This window comes from Canis lupus, chromosome 28, assembly GCF_003254725.2.
Source record: "Canis lupus dingo isolate Sandy chromosome 28, ASM325472v2, whole genome shotgun sequence".
Classification (NCBI taxonomy): Eukaryota; Metazoa; Chordata; class Mammalia; order Carnivora; family Canidae; genus Canis; species Canis lupus.
In genome coordinates, this window is record NC_064270.1 from 30,091,527 (window position 1) to 30,103,972 (window position 12,446).

Here is a 12,446-nt window from a genome sequence, read left to right on the forward strand (position 1 = left end):
TGTATTAAAGATTTAAATGTAAGACCTGAGGCTTTACAGTTTGATCCTACAAGAAAACATGGGGTAAAGCTCTGAGGCATTGATCTCAGCAGTAATTTTTTTTTTTTGGATGTGACACCAAAAGCATAAATGAGAAGAGTAAAAATAAACAAATGGGACTACATTAACTACAAAGCTTTAGCACAACAAAAGAAACAATTAACAGAATAAAAAAACAACCTTTGGAATGGGAGACACTATTTGCAAAACCTGATAAGGGGCTAGTATCCAAAATATAATAGTTACTCCATAGCTCAATAACAAAAAACGAAAATAATCTGACTAGGAAAATGGGCAAAGGACCTGAACATTTTTCCAAATAAGACATACAAATGACCTATAGACACATGAAAAGATGCTCAACATCAATAATTATCAGAGAAATGCCCATCAAAACCACAGTAAATAACCACCTCATACTAATTAGAATTGCTGTTACCAAAGACAAGATAACAAGTATTGGCAAGAATGTGGAGAAATGTACATTGTTTGCAGGAATGTAAATTGGCACAGCCATCATGGAAAACAGCATGGAAAGTCCTTAAATTAAAAATAGAACAGGGAGCACCTGGATGGCTCAATGGGTTAAGCATCAGACTGTTGGTTTCAGCACAGGTCATGATCTCATAGGTGGTGGGATTGAGCCCAACATCAGGCTCTGTGCTCAGGGCAGAGTCTGCTTGAGATTCTCTCCCTCTGCCCCTCCCCCAACTCATATGATCTCTTTTTTTTTTTCTCTCTAAAATAAACTTAAGAACGTTATTTAAAAAATAGAATGGCCATATGATCCAACAATCTTATTTATGGGTATATATTGAAATTAAATCAGTATCCCAAAGAAATAGCTGCACTCCCATGTTTGTTGCAGCATTATTTTCAATAGCCAAGACCTAAAAACAACCAACCTGTGTCCAATGGTGGATAAATGTTGAGTGAGTGAGTAACTGGAGTGAGTGTGTGTGTGTGTGTGTGTGTGTGTGAGAGAGAGTGATGGAATATTCAGCCGTAAAAAAGAAGCAAATGCTGCCTTTGAAAACATGTGGGTGAACCTTGAGGGCATTGTGTTAAGTGAACTAAGCCAGAGAAAGACAAATACTGCATGATCTAAAAACGTCACATCAACTCTTAAAAATAAGAGTTGACTGGTGCTTGCCAGGGGATGGGGGAAATGGAGAGATGTTGGTCAAAGGGTACAAACTTCGAGTTAAGTCACTGTCATCTAGGGACTTGCTCTGACACCTCCGTTGTGAAAAGCAAGAGTAACAAAACAATGTAAATCTTCGTTGGATCATTCTACAGCAATTTAATGGGCAGTAAAGTACGGAAATTGCTATTCTTTCTCCATATTCACACACATCCACATGCACTGGCTAAATCCCATTGTAATAAACTCTAGGGAACTGTCCACACTTTCCCACATTGGAAATTTGTGATTTTTGAGGCTTGAAAATCTTCTTGTATGTTATATAATAAGTTTTGACCTGTAGATCCTAGAAATTCGACAGATTGCCAAGAATGGATTTACTTTATAGCAGCATCTAACTATGAAGACTTGATGACACAAATAGTATTTTAATTATTTGATGTGCTTGGGTCACAGCCAGATACTAGTAGATATTTTAACTACATTATTTAGAAATTATAAAAGCCTATAGAATTTTGGTCTTGTATTGAAAGCCCACATTGACTTTGGGAGCATTCTTGTGTTTGAATCAATTGTCAAAATGACTTTTTCCTTAACAGGGTGACTTTACAAGGACAGGAGAAAGGAAGTTAGCAGGAGTTATGAAAGATGGGGTTAACTCGGCAAATAGATATTACCTGAATCGATTTAAGGATGCTTATAGGCAAGCTGTTATAGGTAAGGAACATAAATGCCTTCCTTTTTTTTTTTAATTTGTTATTCCTCTGTGACTAGTGTTTTACAGAAATCAACTTCATTAACATAGTTCATGTTTTATAATATACTTGTGTTTCTATATTCAGCATCTTACCCAAGAAATCAAATTCAAATTTTTACAAGACTAGAATTTGATGAATTTTTTAGGCTGAAGCAACAAAAGAAATTACTCATTTCCATACGTATTTGTCAGTTTGTTGTTCATGTAACAGAAGGCAGGGGTGAGGTTCCTGGAATATGGGAATAAGGTCTCCTAAAACCTCATCAGCTTAAAACTCCACGTTCTATTTGATTTTCCATTACTTGAGGCTGGGAGATGTAATGAGAGGTCTTTTTTTTCCCCCCATATGACATTTATCATATGTTCTTGCTGTGAATAACACACCATCCTTTGCTATAAGAGTGAATGAATGGGACGCCTGGGTAGCTCAGTGGTTTAGAGCCTGCCTTTGGCCCAGGATGTGATACTGGAGTCCCGGGATCGAGGCTCCCTGCGTAGAGCCTACTTCTCTCTCAACCTGTGTCTCTGCCTCTCTCTCTGCGTCTCTCATAAAGAAATAATAAATCTTTTTTTTTTTAAAGTGAATGAATATAATATTAGGGTATCAGATTTAGGGATTATCCTAACCAATTCTTATCATTATTTGGAAGAGGAAATGAGGGTAGATTGCCCAGTGGATTTCATATGTTGACAATATGACATGAAAGTATTACCTCATAGGATTAAAGTGAATGCAGAGCATTCTAGATTAGAACCAAAGTTGCTTGTCCTGCGGTCTCTGAGAATATTTTTTAAATCCTATTTTTAAATCTATTATTTGTCATACATGAATTGGTAGGGCCTATTTACTGTATCAGAAGTATTCTTCGCAGGATTCTTCTGAGCCTTCTATCACTCCAGCCTAGCCCCAACCCCCGAACTCGGGGGTTGCTGGCGGCCCATGGGCATTATTCCCCTAAATCCATTAGAAGTCCCACTGCTTAACACCTCTGTTCTCCTGGCCTCCAGAGTCTCCCATTACCTGAGCTCACCATAGCCTCATAGAAGGAAATCGCAAACATATACTCCAAGCCCTGTTCATTGCAATTTCCCTAGGATTATATTTTACACTACTTCAAGCCTCCGAATATTATGAAACATCTTTCACAATTTCTGACGGAGTCTACAGCTCCACTTTCTTTATAGCTACCGGGTTCCACGGACTACATGTAATTATTGGCTCTACATTCCTCATTGTCTGCTTTCTCTGACAATTATATTATCACTTCACATTAAACCATCACTTTGGATTTGAGGCTGCCACGTGATATTGGCACTTTGTCGACCTAGTCTGACTATTCTTGTATGTCTCTATTTACTGATGAGGATCTTACTTCTTTAGTATAATTAGTACAATTGACTTCCAATCAGTTAGTTTCAGATTGATTCTGAAAAGAAGTAATAAACATAATATTAACTCTAATAATCAATGTATCCTTAGCATCCCTACTTGTAATAATTGCCTTCTGACTCCCTAAACTAAATATCTACGCAGACAAGGCAAGTCCTTATGAGTGTGCTTTGACCCTATGGGGTCCGCACGCTTACCCTTTCCATAAAGTTTTTCCTAGTCGCCATCACATTCTTACTTTTCGATCTAGAAATTGTACTACTCCTTCCACTCCCCTGAGCATCACAAACTAACAAACTAACAACAATACTCATTATAGCACTCCTACTAATCTCTTTATTAGCCGCAAGCCTAGCTTATGAATGAACCAAAAAAGGATTGGAATGAACCGAATATGATAATTAGTTTAAACTAAAACGATTTCAACTCATTAAATTATGATTTAGCTCATAATTATCATATGTCCATAGTATACATTAACATCTTCCTGGCATTTATCCTCTCTCTAATGGGCATGCTTATCTACCAATCCCACCTAATATCATCCCTACCTAAACAGGCCAGTTAGGAAATTTGAGAAGCCTGGTGTAAAGAGGTTTGGTTTTTTCCATAGGTAGTTTGTATGTCGACTTCAAAACTGGGTTTTAGCAGTTTAATCAAGGAAAAGTAAGATACCTTTCCTCCACGGCTTGATCTAGCAGCTCAGTTATGTCATTGAGAACCCGGACTCTGTGTCCCTCTTTCAATCCACCCATCCATAGCATCAGCTTCACCCGAATCTTGAAGCTGGATTTCTTCAAAGATGAGAGAGAGAGAGAGAGAGAGAGAGAAACCAGTAGCAGCCTAGGTTTACCGCTTCCCCTTCTAAGGCCAGCAGTCGGCACCTGTGTCCCAGAAGTCTCCAGTCTGTCTTGACCGTCTGTGGGGAATGGATTATATAGCTTTGTGAACCTTAAGCTACATGCTACAGCAGGAAGAAGTGAGCTTGTCTCTTCAGATCCTATGCTCCTTTTAAAATTGGCTCGTCTTTTTATTACCGAGTTGTAGGCATTCTTGATATATTCTGGATACAAGTCGCTGTCAGATGATTTGTAAATACTCTCACCCATTCTGTGGGTTGTCTTTTCACGTTCATGATCTTGCCCTTTGAGACACAACAGTTCTTAATTGTGATGATATCCACTGTGTCTGTTTTTGTTGTTTTTGTTGCACGTGATTTTAGAGTCATATCTCAAATATCCTATCAGCCTGATCCGAGATCACCAAGGTTCATGCCTATGTTTTCTTATGAGTTTTATTGTTTTAGGGCTTTTGTTTTTTTAAAAATGTATTAGCAAATTAAGATGATGATAGATATTAACACTTTCTACTCTAGATTTGATGCAAGGCATTCCAGTGACAGAAGATCTTTATTCCATATTTACCAAGGAGAAAGAGCATGAAGCTTTGCATAAGGAGAATCAGAGAAGCCACCAGGAACTAATTAGCCAGCTGTTACAGAGTTATATGAAGTTACTGCTGCCTGATGATGAAAAATTCCATGGGGGCTGGGCCCTCATTGACTGTGACCCCAGGTAAGTTGGAGTGATATCCTGGTAACTAATGTGCTTAAATTTCTGACGTCATCATCATAATTAGTACTATCATTCACAAGCTATGGGCATGGATGCATGATGCATGGCAGTTTTCAAATATAGGACTGGTCACTAAGGCAAACTGACTGAGACACTCACCTTGGGTGCAAAATTAAGGGGGCATTAAAAAAAAACTCGGTGATGAAGAGAAAGATTTTATAGCAATATTTGATTTTTTAAAAACCCAAATTGTAGAACACAGGACACAGCTGGGCCTCTCCTTTTACCCCCAAATCTAGGTTTATTGTTTTGATGCACATAACAGTGCAGCAAGAAGTGCAGTGATGCTAATTACCTTGATTGGTTGTAAAGTATCCTGGCCTTTCACCAAATAAATAGGCCAATTAATGCTCAACATTTTTAAAACAAAAACCAAAAACCAGTTTCAAGCCATTTTTCAAAATGAATGGCAGGATCTAAATTTATTTACCAGATTGAATGTTTGCTTTTAGGCTGAAATCTAACATTATAATCTTTGGTATTATGAATCAGTAACATTGCAGAAAATTCTAGACCAAGCTCTGAGGATAAAATGGCTCTATTTAGATTTTATCTTCTACTATATTTCATCTGTTTTTAATAAAAGGGGCATAAAACAAGCTTGAAAGAACAATTGAACGCAAGATAATACTTATATATTAAAATAAAAAATAATATTGACTGTAGGTTCATTGGGAAATCTTCCATGACTTTAATTTCATGGATTATTTCACTTCGATAATCAATACTGTATGGATGCAATTTTCAGACTCTTAAAATAAGAGCTGAGGTTTTCCTCACAAATTAGCAGAAAAATTCTATGCTCCTTGAGCCATTTGGTAAAAATTTTTCGTTCATGTACCTTAATTTTTTATAGCAGCAGTACAGCTTAATGCAGCACCCCCCAAAAGGTCATACTTTTAATTCCCATTCAGAAACAACTGCATGTAGCACTCCTGTGTTTTGCTTGAGTTTTAATTTGAGATTTTTTTTTTTTAAGATTTATTTATTTATCATAGAGAGAGAGAGAGGCAGAGACACAGGAGGAGGGAGAAGCAGGCTCCATGCCGGGAGCCTGACGTGGGACTCAATCCCGGGACTCCAGGATCACGTCCTGGGCCAAAGGCAGGCACTAAACCGCTGAGCCACCCAGGGATCCCCTAACTTGAGATTTTTAAAGGTGTCAAGATTGCCAATATCATCTTCCTTAGATCAAGTACCTTTATTTCTTCTTTGGAGATGATTGACATAAGGAAAGACCAAAAGGCTTATTTCAAAAGCTGACTACCATTTCGTAAGGTCATATTGCACCTGATTTGATTTCCAGTCCTGTAATTCTCACATCAAGTTGTGTGCTGGATGAGGAGTTTAAAACTATGTAAAGTGTATTTACTGTGCTATTTAAAGCTTGCTACAGAACTGAGATAAGCCCTCCTGTTAGAATCAGTAGAAGTCTCTTGCATTTAAGAAAAACATGTATCAAAACACCCAGACTTCTTTCTGGCATCTGGGCTCACTGGGACAACTGCTGTATTGTACCAGTGCTGCTCTGTACCGACGTAGTGCTCAAACCAGACCAGTCTCCTCTCCTACTATCAGGTCTTTAAGAAAACTTGTTGGGTGGTTAGATTCCCAAATCCATACTTCCCATATGCCAGATTCCTACTCCAGTTTTCTCTTTTCTTCATTCACATGATGAACTACTTCTGTTTTGTTCTGATTTTTTTTTGACTCCCACCCCTCTCCAGTGCCCAGCAATCGAACTCATTTTTCTTTAATCGTGCACTATACAGTTTGGCTTTCTGATAACTGGGAGCCAGTGATTGTGTTCTGCTCATCCTCTTTGGTAAAGCTCCTGATGAAGAATATGGAGACACATGCTAGACAGCAAGTGTCACTGCATCCTTCCTTTTGCTCGTTGGCCTCATTTGGGTTATACAGGTGAGGAGAACTTTCCAAAAAAAGCAGAGCCCTCTCTTCCTTCACCACAATATAAGCTTTTACATTCCAGTACATTATCACATTTTTAGCAAGTGGGGATACCCCCACCAATCACCAGTGGCTGTTTCCAAGCAGTCTCACATTTCATGATGGATAGTGAAACCTTTCTGTGCTTTTAAGTTCATTTAATTCTGCATTTCCTGCTGGCTTGCCTGTAGGTCTCATCCTGGCCCAGGGCTTATGTGCCTAATGGTCATAGGGGAGTTAGTGACCTCTACATATTCCTTAAATTCTCAAACCCTTCATGCTCCCAGCTCTGCTGCTGTGGGTCTGAGCCCGAGCTTTCTGCTGAGTCTGCCTTGTTAATTCCATGTGTACGTTGTGGTCTACTTCTTCATTCCTTTGTTTTAGGATATCTCTTTGCTCGAATTCTTCAGCTGTGGGCCTGTGGCTCAGTCTCCTAATTTCCAACTTGTTCCTGGATTCCCTGCCTCTCTTCTTCACATGTCACTATTGCAAGATGTTTTGTCTTCTAATTCTTTCTTAGATGGTCTATTGCTAAGTTCTATTGTGAGAGAGTCTCTTTGTTTCTGTTACCTGCCAGAGCATATTCACCACCAATATCCTCATCCTCCTCTTCTTCCTCATGCTCGTTGGTGGACAGAAGAGGCCAGTGTCAGAGTCTTGGACCTGGGAGTATATTTTGACCTTTGTCCTGTGGGACACTGAGAGATTCTGAAGATTGTCCCATCAACTTAGATCTCATTAGCTGAGATGCTGTCTTCCCTGTCTTATTGGTGCTAACACACAGGCCGTGCCTGATGGAGAGTGGTTCTTTGGGTTGCCTCTTTAGTACAGACACTTACCTGGGTCTAAGGAGAAATAAGCAGAGGCTTCGTTGCTAACCAGGACAACGGGAGTGTCTGAGGAAGTGACGTATTGATTCTCAAGAGGAGGACTGGGTTGAGGGTGAGTCGAGGGGGGTGGGCACAGACTTGTGCCTATGGTCTGCTCCTGGGTGACAGGGACAGACTGCTCAGGTTTGAGACTTTCCACTCTGGTCTCAGAAGGATCTCCTCTAATACTGACTATACCAGAAGTGGTTGCATGTGACATTGAGGTGTTTTCTGCTTTTTAGGGTTTTTTATTGCCTTTTGTGTTTCTCATTATTACTGTATTTCTAGAAACTGCCTTCTTTGAAGCTGTGGGACAAGATGATGTGGAGGGAGTAGAAAATGAAGCAAATGCTTTGGAGTCAGTGACTTTGAAAGCCATGTTTTGGCTTGTTGGCTTGGATAGAAGGCTGGGACCTGCCTATCAATAGTCTTGGTATCTTTGTGGTAATGGGAAACACTTTGCCATGCTGAGGCTGGCCCCAATGTTGACATCTTTGGGAGGCATATGTGGTTTGGAGCCTTACATTTGGGCTGCGGAGGAACTGGAGCAGGAGCCAGCAGTGTTTCAGAGCAGTCTTGTCTTTTCTGCCTTTCATTCCAGAGTAGATGCTTTTTCAGATACAGAATTATTATCATCTTCAGATACACTACATTTTCCTCTCAGGTGGATTATTCTCTGATGGGTATCATGTGTCCGTTTGAATTTCCAAAGTTAACTGTGTGTCTGCATCTTGATTACACAGTTCTTCAAGAACCCTCTACTTTCTTTTGTGGTTGACATCCTTTATAATACTGCTAAAATTTCTTTAAATTTGCCACTGGTATTTTTCATTTGCAAAGCTTAAAGATTTTCCAGATGGTGAACAGTTTACCCTTGAAGGGAGATGTTTGGAAACTAGCTCTTTGGCTGAGTTGCTATAGAACCTTTGTACAGTCTGTCAACTGAGCCAGAGCAGTGGACCCAGAGCAGGCGCCCCTGATGGAGGACAGGGAGAGGTAGCTTTGGGAATAAATGTGCCAACTTAGGTCCTGAGAGAGCCAGCCAACCAGCCGTGGACTTGGGGGTCTTTAGCAGTTGGTACCTGCCTGCCTCAGCTGCTTGCTCCTGGGTTGTGTGTATATGTTTTTAAAAGCTTCTATTAAGATATAATTCATATACCATAGAATCCATCCATTTAAAGCATATGATTCAATAGCTTTTTTTTAAATAGCTTTTATTATATTCACAGACTTATGCAGCTATTACCATGGTGAATTTTAGAACATTTTCATTATTCCAGAAGAAAGCCCTGTACCTTCTAGCAATCACTATTCTATCACTCTGCCCAGACAACCACTGATCTACTTTTTTGTCTCTGTAGATGTCCCTGTCCTGGACATTTTGTATAAATGTGATCATATAATATGTGACCTTCTGTGACTGGTTTCATCCACTTAGCATCATGTTTTCATGGTTGGTGCATGCTGTGGCATATGTCATAACTTCATTCCTTTTTATAGCCTAGTGGTATTCTGTCCTATGGATATAGCATATTTTGCTTATTTTCCTCCGTGGATGGGCATTTAGGTTGTTTCTACCTATTGGCTACTGTAAATAGTAATACTCTGAATAATCACGTCCAAGTTTTGAACACCAATTTTTATTTGGGGTACATACCTAGGAGTGGAAATTGCTGGATCATGTGTAATTCTGTGCTTAACGTTTGAGAAACCATCAAGCTGTTTTCCACAGTGACTGCACCATTTGACATTCTTACCAGCAGCATAGGAGGGTTCCAATTTTTCAGCCTCCTCAACTAATATTTGCTTTTGCTTTCTCATTTTTTGTTTTGTTTTTGTTGTACTTCACCTAAGGGGTGTGAAGTGGTATCTCACTGTCGTTTTGATTTGCATTTCCCTACTGACAAAGGATAGTAAGGATTTTTTCGTGTGCCTATTGGCCATTTGTATATCTTCGAGAGAACACAGTCTATTGAAATCCTTTGCCCATTTTAAAAACTGGGTTTTGTGTTTTTTTGTTGTCCAGTTGAGCTACGGGTTTTGGTAAATAAACTTTTACAGAGCCCAAGGCTAGGGTTAGCGTGAGGCAAGTGTGCAGGGTTGTACAGGTGCAGGGTCGGATCCTGTCTTTATTTAAAACGTTAGTGTTCTGTTCATCGTGATATTCTGGCATCAATTTTGATTTTTTTAAAATACCGCACTAAAAATTATCTTGATGGTTGGGTGTTTTTTGACGTCCCCGTAAATTTTACGCCAGAGACTTGCCGCACTGCAGTCCCAGCCGCTTAACTCTGGCGGAAAAACAGTTGTGGCCGCAGTTGACCAGCACGCAGCCCCGCCGCAGCAGCAGTGGCCCGCTCCCTGCGCCTCCCTCCGCGACCGCGACCGCGACCGGAGCGGCGCTGGCCCCGCACTGTCCGCGCGCTGCGTGCCGGCCTCGTCTGTTGCAGCCCCGAGCTCGGCGTGGACCGCCCGTGGCCAGCCCCCGGCGCGGAGGCCCCCGCGGTCCGCGGCCCCCAGGCCCTCCCCTCTCCCCGGCCCCGCGGCCCCGAACGACAGGGGCCTGGGGGCTCGCGGGTCGCAGGACGAGCCTGCAAAGTGGAAGGACAGCAGGCACACGGCTCAGCTGCCCTCAGGCCGCCCGCCGGCCCGTCCTTGGTTTTGCCCAAGCCTCCTGAACCCGCTAGTTCCACCCCGAGTAGATGAGCCCTTCACCCGTGGCAGCAGAGCAGCCTCTGTTGGGCTGTTGGGCATGAGCACAGGGACGGACGCTCACGGCGCCCGCGGCAGCCCGCGTCCCCCGAGCGGCGGCGACAGCCCCTCCCCGCGGCGTGGCGAGGTCCGGCGGGGGTCCGGCCGGCCGTGGGTCTGGGCACGGCGGCCCCTCAGCGCCCCCTCCGCCTCCCTCCGCAGGCGCGAACTGGGTGCCAGGCGGGGGCGGGCTGGCGCGGGCGGGCGCGCATGCGCACTGGGCGCGTGCCGCGGCAGCGGGGGCGGCCGGAAGCGAGCGGCGTCTGTGGGCGGGGCTTGGCGCTGCAGTTGCCGCAGTTGCCGCAGTCTCCGCAGTCGCTGCAGGCGCGAGCTTGTGTGCGGGCGGCTCTGACTGAGCTTCGACTTCTCGACGGACGGACGGGCGGACCGACTGACGGACACCATGCCGCGCTCCCACCGGCCTCCCCCGACCGCCCAGCGGCCCGCCAACGCCACCGGCAACGCCGCCGGCAACGCGGCCGAGCCTAAGCCCGAAGGCGGCAGCCTGGCCACGACTTTCAAGATTTTTCTCCTTTTCGCAGGACTCATGGTTAAAGTTCCTGTGGGCTTGTATTTTTCCTGCAAATTGCTCCTTTTCCAGAGTCTCCTGTTAATGTCTCCTGACGACAGTGGCTTTTACGCGACCATTGTCGCGGTGGTGGGGCTGCATGTGGTGCTGGCGGTGTTCGTGTTCATCGTGTGGAAGGAGGGCATGCCTGACTGGCAGGAGAACAAGAGCGAGTAGAGCCGCGCGGGCTGCGGGCGCGGGGGGCGGGGGAGGACGCGGGGGGGCTTTCTTTTCTCGTCCGTGTGGACCATCGTGTCTGTTGTGCGCTTCGGGGAGGGTGGGGGGAGGGACACTACTTACTGCAGCGGAGGCTCCAGTAAAACCGCGGGGTGGGGGTGGGGGTACCTTTTTCCTGACCGCCTGTCACGTGCCCAGTGCTTTTCGTTAAAGACATAATGTTTGTGACTGAGGATCCTGTCGGACTGGTGTAAATATCACTGCCCCAATCGGAGGCTGCGACGAGGCAGCGCTGACTTGTACAAGTAGACTTTGTTTCTTGTGAAAATCTGTGTGGTGACGTAATTGCGGTGGCTCGGCGGGAGCGCCGGTGGCGGCAGCGCCTGTAAGTACCTCTGCGGGCGGGCGGGGGCGGCGGGGTCCGGGGCGCGCGGCCTGGCCCGGGACCGCGGGCTCGGGCGCAGGGGGCGGGCGGCCGGGGGGCGGGCCCGGCGTCTTATCCGTCGTATTTTTTGGTGTATTATTGGACGTGAAACTCGAGGGGAATTTGTTAGGTTAGGTTAAGGCCGTCCGAGGTTCGCCGCGACAAGGTGCCGCTGATGTAAATTACTGCGGGTTCAGATTGTGGTTCTTTTTCGCCGCAGAACGCGTTAAACAGTGACCTCATTCTGACGCAGTTGACGGACGTGACTTCCATCGATAAATGGTTTTTTTCCCTCCCGTTTTCCATTGGTTTTTCAGTAGCATTTTGGTAAATCGTGGCAAGTAGGAATGAGATTCTAAGCGAGCAATACCCACTCGTACAGTGGAAGTTTGAGACCAATGTTAGAACCGACACTGATTTCCGCCTTGTGATTGGAAGTTAATGTTGTTATAATAGATATTAAAAGTGTTGAGTTCACATCTTGCCCTGCTTATTTGTAGATTTTATACATGGACCACCTTTTTATTAATCTTAAAAAATACAGATTTTGCTGTAGGTTTAACGGGTTCATCAACATTCATCTGGTTTCTGACCCTTACTTTGATATGTGATTTGAGAATGGAGGGAAAATACAGCAAAATGGACTTAGAATAAGGAAATGTTTATTCGTTCTTTAAAAGCCAGGTAAATTATTCTGGAGTAAGAAATACAGTGGCTTGGGTTTGGTCCCATTTTTGCACCTCAGT

The 12,446-nt window shown here is 43.7% G+C and overlaps 1 protein-coding gene across 2 annotated transcripts in view; it reads left to right on the top strand.

Moving 5' to 3' along the window:
* INPP5F (inositol polyphosphate-5-phosphatase F) overlaps positions 1-12,446 on the top strand; it is an 87,312-nt gene that overhangs the window by 67,985 nt on the left and 6,881 nt on the right. For both annotated transcript variants that reach the window (XM_049103637.1, XM_025467426.3), the window contains 2 exons: positions 1,783-1,900; positions 4,706-4,904. In XM_049103637.1, the coding sequence (XP_048959594.1) occupies positions 1,783-1,900; positions 4,706-4,904 (317 nt within the window). The remainder of the gene's footprint in view (positions 1-1,782; positions 1,901-4,705; positions 4,905-12,446) is intronic.